Below are 11,160 nucleotides of genomic sequence, written 5' to 3'. Positions count from 1 at the left end.
GTAGCTATCTCGCGCATAGGTGACTACACTGCGTTCTAAACTTGACTGAGTAGATCTTATTTTTGCTGCACTAAGTCTTACATTTATTTAGAGGTCATGAAGTTGGTATGTTTAATCTGTATTGAGTAATTATTTCCTGTGGTTAATATTATTTTCGCTAATTAGAATTTGTTGATCGCAGATGCAGTTGTAAAGTACTAATTTCTTTGACCACTCTTAAAGCCTAAAGCTTTTTATTACGGCTAAATAAATATTTTAGTTTCTTTGGTCTTTTCCGACTAAAATGCCTGGATCTGGACAACTACAAACCAAGGACCTTGGTTTGTAGTTTCTTTGTCACTGCTTTGTCCGTGAATGTTTTGACGCTGGACCCGGCTTTTTAAGTGTTGTTTGCAGGATGTTGTATTTTTACGTATAGCGCGATCTTCAGATTTGAGTTGTAGCTTAAACTTAAGCTACACCAAGGAAAAAAGTATGGAGAATTACGCTGTGCGTCTTTCTTCTACTGTATGCGATTCATCGACCACAATCGCGGACACCGTTCGATGTATTGCGCCGGAGTGCCTTATTCTGTAACACCGAGTAATAGAGAAAATTGAGGTGAACTTTCTCGAAGCACTGAAATTTACTGTTTCTGTCATAAGGTCCATTGCTTTACAGCTCAGTGACAACATTTCAGATATCTGGTCGTCTATAGTACTTTTTAGAGGGGAAATTGTGATCATACCGGCTTTCCATGAGGATATTTCTTCTTTGGCCATAGCAAAGACAGAAAGATCATGCTCTTGCCAAATCTTGTTGACAAAATTTCCATGACATCTCTCCTTTGAAGAAGACTGTAAATGGCCATTTCCTGTTTAGGCTTCAATACAATTGCCCTGTTTTCCCGGGGTCAAGATCGACGACGCTCCGGTCAACGCTTCTGTGATATTTTGAGTTTGTTTTGCGGAGATGATTTGTTCAGTCCCTGGAAACTCTCCCATGGGAGATTACCAAAATATTTGATTGACAGGCGAACATTCCGAACCAATCGGAACGATCCGTACGCTGGCGTACGGACCGACTCAAAAAAGCCCCCCGTCCGTGCAGGCGGTTTTTCAAGTTGCTTCCGCCCCAATCTCCTTGCGGTTTCTGTGCCCTCGCCCGCCTTTATTACTTAGCGCGCCCAACCAAAACCGCCATGCTACGCAGGCTATCAATCTTTTGGCCTCCTGACTGAAGTAAAAACTCTTGCAACTCTTGCTTCTAAAGGACCGCAGTGACGTGTTGTGACTTTATTTCGATTCACGGCCGGATTCTGGCGCAGTCGCTGAGCAAACGTGCGTTTGTCTTTTGGACCTTTTGGCTTAAAATTATGGATTTTTTGACTCAAACCGACGCAACAGAAGTTGGAAATAACTTTCCTTGCCGTAAAAACGTGTTACAAGCAATGGTGAGTAATCCTTTCATGTAAAACCTTTCTTTTAGTTTGACAACCGTCCGCAAGCCGTCTAATTTGCATAAATTTCCCAATTCAATTGCTCTCACCGCTTGCTTTGGTGTCAGGATGATATTTGATTTCCAGAGCTAAAACTTTCCAGTAAGTTAGTACAAAAGCCAAGGTTCCATTGTATATTGATTTTATGATCAAGCGGCATATACCAGAGGCGTTTTTTAATAGTCAAAGTTGGCCTTCGTTTTCTAGCATATCTAACGTCACAAATATGACCTCTTTAGACTTGTCGATTATAAAAATATAAGACATTGTTTTTCAATTTTTCTTCTAAGGTTTTCAAGAGTAAGAACAAAATAATAATTCGGTGAAGTTTCAGTGTCAGGGAATGTTTCTTACGCGTTCACCCTTCTCTCGAAGTTGCCATTGCATCCTGCCGTGTTTTGTTCGAAAAACAGGAATAAAATCGATTTTTTAAACTTTTTAAAATTTCTCCTTTAAAATGAATCGTTTGAACCCAAAACTATTTTTCCTTAAATTAGGTCACTAAAAGGGATGTTTTGGCAAAATAATAAAAAGTTCGATTTTTTGACGAGTGTCTTGCGATTCTCGATTTTCTCAGAAAATGGCTCTTAAAGTTTGAAACTAAGTGCAAAAGATTCGTTTTATCAAATAGTTTTAGGTATTTGTCAGGGGCGGATCCAGGATTTTTTTTAGGAGGGGGTGCACTCCACTGTTGCTCTACTTCAACACCAATAAATCACATAGTTTTTTTTTTTCGCAGAATATCAGTTGTATTAGAAAACCGCAGGTCATCTCAGTGGGGGGTGCGCACCCCCTGCACCCTCCCCCTAGATCCGCCCCTGTTTGTCTTTCAAACTGTTTGAATTAAAAATCTTGGATCTTGGATGTAACCATAACTTAACCTTAACCCTAAACCTAACCCTAGGACTAGCCTTACGATCAACTTTGGAGTAAGCTCCTGGCAAAACCATTAGCGTTTAAAGTTTGAAACCAAGTTCAAAAGATTCGCTTTGACAAAGACTTTTAAGGATTAATCTTTAAAACTGATTTGAATTAAAAATCGTGGAAGTTGGATGTAACCCTAACTTACCCATAACCCTAACCCTGACCCTAAAGCTATTGTTATGCTTAAGTTAGCGTTACATCCCAGATCCAGGATTTTTTTAGTTTGAATCAGTTGTAAAGAATAATCCTTAAAAGTATTTCTTAAAACGAATTTTCTGCACTTGGCTTTAAACTTTTTAAACTTTTTAAATTCAAACAATTTAAAAAATGTTTGAATTTTTAGTGGTAACGATTCATAGCAGCGGACGTCCTTGATCCAGATTTTGCTTAAATAAATGTAAAAATACAACAGACAAATGTTATCAGGCATTGGCAATAAATAACTAAATAATATAAAATAAAGTGGATTACAGTTTTGGTATTCTCAGTTACCGTGAATGACACTATGTCCTCTGGCGTTCAACATATACACATGCGAATTTACGCGTTATAATATTAAGTAATAAAATTATTATTATTATTATTATTATTATTATGATGATGATGATGCTGATCATCATCATCATCGTCTAAATCGTTATCAGCGTCATCCTTTTTATTGTCAGTCATCCTTCTGTTTGTAGTTTATACTGCGGTTAAGTTACCGTTCCTCGTTCTTTAATGATCTTTGTTCCTTTCTCGTGTCTCTTCATATAGGACCCTTGCACATTGCGGCTGATATCGAAGGTCCATGAACTCCCTTCCAAAGTGTGTCCCCCCAGGTAGTGTCCTGTTTATACTCCGATAATATGCAAATTTGTATTTAGAGCCACGATCTTGCCAGTTGGACCAGATTTTATCCAGGAAGGCGTGGTGACACCAGAATTCAGGTGCAACGGCAGATTCATCTTCAGACATTGTTCCGCCGATGGCATCATGAAAATCATTGTGCATACGGTTAACAGCAGCTTCAAACCTGCTAAACCGACTCCAAGTTATTCGATTTAGATTATTAACAAATCGTTGGCCTGGCAGATCGGTGTCATAATCAAATTCTCTGGAAAGACATTCTGAATTTAACCATGTTGGTAGTGACCACTTTCCTTCTTTGAAAGGTCCACTTTGAACGCAACCAGATCTAGAGTCACCATTGCCACCAAAGCCGTGAGTCCCCGGATTCCAGATATCTCGTAATCCCGTGTGGCGCCACAGGCGGTTTTCTGAAACAGCACGTGCCCAATTCCAATATGGCACCGTCACGCGGCAGTCCACTCGACGAAGAAGATTTTCAAATTGGTACAGATACCAGCGATGCCAAGGAAAAAAAAACTTTTTCTCGTGAATTACTTTGAAAAAAATGGGGTGAAGGGCAGTGAGAGCATCGTAGGTCCTGTTATAAGGGTCTTCCGTAGATATTGCTTTAAAGGCCCTCACGTAACGACGCCGTTCCCTAAAGGACATTTCTGTGAATTCCTTTCGTATTCTGTAACAATCGCTGGGTCTTCCAACTTTACAATGGCAGCGGCGATTACATTCATCGTAAACTATTCCTTCACCAGAACAACTGTGATTGAATCCTAAAAGAGTATCAGGAGCCATAATCAGGTAGCGTACCGGAAGTGAGGGGTCCACGCGGTTCTATCGAAATAGCCAAATGAGCTCTTTTTAGAACAAACTGCACCACACTCAACGTCACAAACTCTCACGGGAACCCAAGAGTTGGCATGGCTCTTGTATGGAATTTCAGGAGATGGGCGATCGTTTTACAACTTTATTTGAGTGTTTTATATCTTTCCAAGTGGTTCATATCTTGATAGGCAATGCATACACAGTTTTTTATCCCAAAAAACCTCGCGAGGCTGTAATGGGCCAGAAGCAAGAATAAAGGGAAACAAGCCAAGGGGAAAAATATGATTAAAAACAAAACAAAAATAAAACGAAAAAATATATACAACACAGAAAAAACGGCTTAACCGAGAATCGAACCTAGCACATCTGCGCGGAAGGTCAGCTCCTAGACCACTGCGCCACGCTGCCAAGGATACCTTCAACTGGGAAAATTATTATATTTAAAAGTATTATTTCCATGAAATTCTGACGGTAGATACCGTTTGAAACTTGTGGAGCTGTATTTGTTATAAATTCAAAGAATTTAGGAAAATTAGTTATAATTTTTTTGTTGTTGTTGCTGTTAACGTCCCGCCCTCCTTTTCTCCGCACTTTTTTTTTTTGACTGTTTGTTTCGTCCGAACGGGATATTAGGGTGAGGCTGATTTGGCAACAGAACGGGAACGTCAGTTGACGACGGCGTGCGCAAATCAAACAACTGGCTTGACCAATGGCAGAGCGGCAAACTGAGCACCGGGAGTCGTGTTTAGTCCTTTCCGCGCGCTTTCTCGTCGTCAACTGACTTTCCCGTCCTGTTGGTAAATCAGTCTATTCACCATCGCACGACATCTCTTTGTCACTCTCACCGCGGTGTTTAACATAATTAAGCAGAATTACATCCACATTCCTCACATTTAGAGCTATTGTCAAAGAGGTTCACCTCAAGGTGTTGCCTCAAATTCAGAGGACGCAATTATGACAAAAATTGAATTTATTCATCTCTTACGGAGGTAATTTCCGACGCCATTTTGTCTGGTTATCTTTTGCGTGGCGTCCTCGCAGAAAAAATGCGCGCGCTTGTCACACGAGATGGCACAATTTGTGCTAATAATAGCACATTTGGCTATTTCGATCGAACCAACCCTATTACTGGAAAAGGTGCTAGTTGCAGTCTCCTTCCTCAATTATGGTTCCTGAGAGTATTCTTAATTAGGGAGATTATTGATTATAAATACTAAAGGGATCTCCTCCAAATTGTTTGTAATTTAATTATTGTGTATCGCATGAAGCAATCTCCTTTTAGCGGAAAGTAATTGTCATTTCTTGTAAACGAAATAATATAGGAGTTATATCTGCGGGACATTGTACCACTAATTTAAGGTTTACACGGCTTGATAAACTCAAAGATTCGCACGTTCTTAGTTAAAACTTATTTACCTTTGCCATTAAAAGCCTTTGATGCCTTTAAGAGATCTTTAAAGTCGTTAACTTGGAAAACGTGGGTATCCGATGGCTCACTTGCAACTTTGCTTAGATTGATCACCTGCTTGCCGCCAACTTTAAAAACAAACACCTCCACCCCATTGTCTGCCAATGTTTTGGCGGCACGAAGAGCAGTCAATGCTGAAGAATCAAATGAATTACTCTCCGCAATAAGAAAAAGTAGTTGTTGGGATTTTAGCTTCTCTTTTTTTGGTTGTGAATACAGGTTTGATGTTAGGAAGTGGAGAAGGTGATCTAAAGAGGCACTTCGTCCAGCCGCAAATCTGTAGAGAAAGAACATCTTGGATGGAAATCACTGCTAAATACATTACTGATTTTATTTTGTGACCTGCGAGTTAGTAAGCTGTCTCAAAATAAGTTAGAGATAGTGGGGGCTATAAAATTGCTCTTAACTCAGAGAGACAGAGGGTGTCGAAACGTCATATTGAATTTTGACGATCGTTTTCAGGACAAACAAGTATTGGTAAATATTCACCATTCACAAGTCACACTATAATTTATCTAGATAGTATACTATATACATAACTGTTTTTTTTTAACAGTTTGAGCTATTTACCTAATAGATGAGATGGCTTTCAACGTGCATTCCATGTTAAAAAATTCATGCCAGCTGAAATCCAGGTGTGGGTCTTGTGAATAAGTCACAATGGCAACCCTTGTCCCTGAAGGAGACACACTGAATTCTTGTACAAGTTTTCGTGCAAAGGTTTTGAGTAATAAGAAATTCCTGGATCCTACAGTTGTAGTGCTTGGTATTGCTAATGTGAGTTGTATTTGAGCAGTTAAACCAGATCCTTTGGAATAAAAGAAAAAAAAAAGTAAAAGTAAAAAGTTATGAGACCTGTCTGAGACCTCATTAAACGGCTTATGCATTAATACCCGTAAAATTCCGAAAATAAGCCCCTCCATGTACAAGCCCCTCCAAATATAAGCACCCCAAAATCGTAACGCAAAAAACCCTCCGTTAAATCCCCCCTCCGAATATAAGCCCCGGGGGGCTTGTACTTAGAATTTGCCCTCGAATACAAACTAGAACAAAGCAAAAATGGTAAATTTCCTTCCCACTACAAGCTAGCCCAATCGATTTTGAAACGCAAATTTCCCTCTGTACATAAGCCCCTCCAAAAATAAGTCCCTCAAAAAGGGCCTTTAAAAAATATAAGCCCCGGGGCTTATTTTCGGAATTTTACGGTACCCTTTTTGAAAACTGCTATGAAATGACGAGTGAAAACGTTCGTTAATGATCAGAACTCCTTCGGCGGCTGTAATAAAATTTATTTACTTTAGGAAATGTCCGCTTTCGAACGCGGTTGTGTAGTGTATTTTCTAGTATGTTAATGTGCAATAACGATTCATTGCTGCTTTGTCAGACGACCAGTACAGGACAGATGCAACGGTTACATTTATTAGACAGCTTCCTTGCCATTGCCATTCCGGGCTCCCCTCCCCGCGGGAGAGCGCCTTTGGCTCATACATATACAGTCGACTCTCTCTTAACGAACACCTATATAAGATGGAGAACCCGCTAAAATAGATACCTAGAGTTGGTCCCTGCCTTACTTTATTCCTTTATTTGACTCTCTACACCTACTACCGGTCCAAACCATCTCCAAACTAGAGATAACGTCTCTCCTCATGTATTCAGCAGCCATGCATTCGTTATGGAGATATGACCCTGAAGTCTATGTATTTAAACGCAAGCTTTGTAAGCTGCAAGAGGAGGAAAGGGTATCAAAGACACTGAGGATGCGGTTGTTGAGGTCAGAAATGTATTATACAATGTACAGCCGTTTCGTTGCCTTCCAATCATACTTTCTGGTAGTGCAGTAGCGGATCCAGAAATCTTTATCGGAGGCGTCAAGATTTTTCTTAGTAATGATCATTAATACTTTAATTAGTACTTTTTCAAATTACACTCTGTCTTTAAGTAATCGTTTCTAACATTTTGTTCGTTACACGTCGTTATTCCTAGTAAAACGTGGGAACCATCAGGGGTAGTAAATTCAGTTTCAGTGCAAATGATCATTGGGTTTTATAATCAATTCACACTGGTTTAGATGTTCCACCAGACTCCCCCGACCCTCCTCCTTGATCCGTCAATACAGTGTTGTATTTTTTGGTAAAGAATAATTAAGACTTACTTTACTTATATCATGAGTGAGTCTATGGAGACTGGTTATTGATTTCTTAAAGTTGTTCATGGATGCACACACCTTTTTGCTTGGCCAAATGAAAAAATCTCAAGGATAAAGCTTCCACGATGGATTCAATTGAAGATGTAGTCATCCCTAGGAAGATAACAAAGCCGGTTTATTTATTTGTTTTAGACTGATTAATGTCAATGGTATACAAATTCGGATAATAGGTAAGGAAACCAAGGCCATGCATAAAAAGCCAGATACAGCACTATTATGTGCAGGTACTATAAATGACTTGGCAGGTGTCATACTCTATCTATAAGAACGGTTTGACTGAATCCAGGGGAAAGTAGTACTGTTAGGCACTTAAAACTAGAACCGGGTGATTTCCTGATGCATGGGAAGCCCTTAATATATGACCTAGCTTTTGTGTTTGCTCTTTATATAGAAAATGTGGCTGATATTGATGTTTGCATTTTGTCTGGGATACTCTTATAGGGTCTTCTGTGTTGCTAGCAGCATTTTACCTGTCCTCTTGCTTTCCAAACTCTCTTCATTGGCGCTTTCCGAAAAAGACGCTAGGAGAATACTCATGAATAATGAGCTCACACACAGACATGCGCACATGGTTTAGTTGGTCCCAAATTTCTCGTCAGTGAGGAAATTAATATCTGCGATTTTTCATTTTCTTTTCAAAATTTTCTCCCCGCATGTTTTTTGCAGGTTCCTGAAAATTAAATGAATCTGCAATCAACTTATTGTATATTGCAAGTTTTTAGTAGAAATCTCAAACTTACATAATGATCCAAAAAAAAACTATTGTCTTAAACGCGACGCCCCCATTGATTTTTGTCGGGCTAAATGAAAACACTGACCACATTTGCTTGGAGATTAATAAATCGGCTTTAACTAAAAACCTACCTTGTGATACGACGCAAACGATTTAAAATCTTTGGCAACAAGAACTTGCCAACCATCTGACCTTCTCATGAGTGACCATTGCCACGAAATGATAACGAAATGTAATGTGAATTGTGCGAAAAATCAAGTAAGTAGTTACTAAAACGTTTGCCGAACATTTCGGTTATTGCCTGCTCTGATTCAGGAAATAAACAGTGTTTTGATTTTGCTAATCTAGTGTGGCACTTAGTTTTTATACGACTCACCACGCTTCGCCATAGAAGAACAATATGTAAGGAGCTCGAACTCCATAAACATCCCCAACAAAATCACGATGTGAATTAGGAGAATTTAACTCGTTATATGTATTTCTGTCTTTCTTGTCCGTTCGTTGAAAACTGATACAAACCGAACCAGCCCACTCATCACTTTTGAACGCTAGCTTTTTCTTGGCCCTTATTTATTAATTAACCTATTTTGCCGCCTCTCCGAGAACAAACAATCACTGATGATAGCTGTAGAAATAAAATAAAACAATTGAGAATGGTTAGAGAACAATTTATGGTGATGGGCAGCCGCCGATTTATTGGCCAATTTATTTTTTCATGTAGTTAATTTAAAACGTAAAGAAATCAGCGTCTGAATTAAAGATTGAGTTGTCTTACTTTTAGATATTTGGAATCTGTGTTTTATTCCAACCTGCTGGTTTCCCGTCTCCTTACGATAACAGCAGGTAAGCGTAAAAGAAATTTAGATTTAGCCAAAGGCTAAAAGCGAAGCCCCCGTTGTTAAATTTATAATTTAATTTAAGCAACGAACTTGTAACCATTGCAAAGAAATCCCGCTTGGAATTGAGCCTGCCGTCAGTTGAAAAACTAGTAACTTGTCAGCGGATAACTTAACAAAACACGTTACTTCTTAAGGCCATATTATACTGGTCAGCGGATACCCTGTTTTGAGAGCTGTCAATTGACCACAGCATGGATATGCAATATCAGGTTGTAGGCTCCGACATTAGCAAATTAGCTAGAATGTGTGAGATTTCACATCGGGTTCTCCTGTGGTGCCGACGGACGCTCGGACGGAGTACGGTCACGTGACTACCAAAATTCCTCGGGTGGATACTGCCTAGTCCCTAGGCCTTATTATTGCCTGCGGCCGATGAGGGGTTACGTGGTTCAAGCGAGTTTTTGAGGCTTAGACAAACTAGGACAAGTGAGACACTTTCTGTCACTTTGGGCGGAACTTTAAGATCTAATTTGGCGAGCTGTCAAATCAACGTGTTACTACAGGTAAGTTAATACAGCGTTTATTTAGCATTGTTCCTTGTACATATTTTGCACTATCACACTCCTACAGGTGAAAATTCTGTCAAGGCGATAAATATGAACTCGGGCGCGGCCCCCTCTCTTCAGCTCCAACCAAAATTCCCTTCTTTTAAGTAACAGGGCAAATTGGGATAATCGCGAAAACGTCTAAAAGGATGCGAAGTCTATTTTTCAGCGACGTTTTCACGGACGTCTGTACTGTCGCAATTTGTAATAATCATCGCACTTTGTAATACCTGTCGCGATTTGTAATAAATCCATCGCACTTTGTAATACCTGTCGCAATTTGTAATAAACCGTGTCGCACTTTGTAATAAAAAAGCTGTCGCAATTTGTAACAACTGTCCATCGCACTTTGTAATAAACTAAGCTGTCGCAATTTGTAATAATTCCATCGCACTTTGTAAGAACTTTTTGAGAGTAATTAAACTTACTTCGTCAACATTAATAGAACGTCAAAATATGCATGGTACTTCATAAACAAAGATGGAGATGACGTCTGCTAGCACGTAACATCTCCGCTCATTCCAACATTTTACTTTATTCACAGTCCTAATCATTTTTTTTTAGATTAATGTTGATTAGTTATCTGACTTACGAAATGCTGTATTCTTGAACCTTGCTATTGTACTTGGTGCTTGCATTCAATGGTTACCCGGCGGGTGTACTTCCTTATATGGCCAATACGGGGATGTACCTCTGGACAGAGCATTGCCAGAGTAGAGGATCAAGCAGAGCTAGACACACTAGACACAAACAAGCCATTATTAAAAAGCATTCAATTTCCGCTAATCGTAATATCCATCCTACATCATTCGAATAAGGACACCAGGAGAGTTCAAGCTTTCCTTGTTAGATCTTATAACAGGTTTACACATCACGTGGTACACCGTTCTTGTCTAACGAGAAGAAGAAGAAGAAGTAATAGTGGCTTCCATATTTTGGCCAACTTAATCAAACGAGGTCTGGAAAGATTCAAAATGTTTACTGCAAATAAAAAAAAAAACTTCAATAGTGGCAAACCTTCGAACCACAACAGAAACGTAAACACAAAATCCAATTAGTCGCTGGCTAATACCTTCGTATGTACCTGTTTTTATAACACTCACTTGGGGTCTTACATTGAGCCGGCTGGGCATTTGGTCCGTTATTCTCACTTGATTCGGTCCCATATAGGAACAAAAGGAGTACTCATTCCATCTTAAAACAATTGTTTTCTGTAAGAAGTCCTCTAAAACAAATA

General features: G+C 39.3%; 1 protein-coding gene across 1 annotated transcript; it reads right to left on the bottom strand.

Annotated features, from left to right (window-relative positions):
- Positions 1-3,118: 3,118 nt before the first annotated feature.
- LOC140923925 (uncharacterized) lies at positions 3,119-8,316 on the bottom strand. The gene is made up of 5 exons (XM_073373940.1): positions 8,217-8,316; positions 7,765-7,839; positions 6,108-6,345; positions 5,486-5,814; positions 3,119-4,017 (listed from the first exon to the last, which is right to left on the bottom strand). Exons 1-5 carry the CDS (start codon positions 8,314-8,316, stop codon positions 3,119-3,121), a joined length of 1,641 nt encoding a protein of 546 aa, XP_073230041.1.
- Positions 8,317-11,160: the final 2,844 nt, after the last annotated feature.

Source organism: Porites lutea, chromosome 14, assembly GCF_958299795.1.
Source record: "Porites lutea chromosome 14, jaPorLute2.1, whole genome shotgun sequence".
NCBI classification, from domain to species: Eukaryota; Metazoa; Cnidaria; class Anthozoa; order Scleractinia; family Poritidae; genus Porites; species Porites lutea.
Note: the sequence above shows the minus strand (reverse complement) of the source record. Positions and strands in the feature narration are given on the sequence as shown.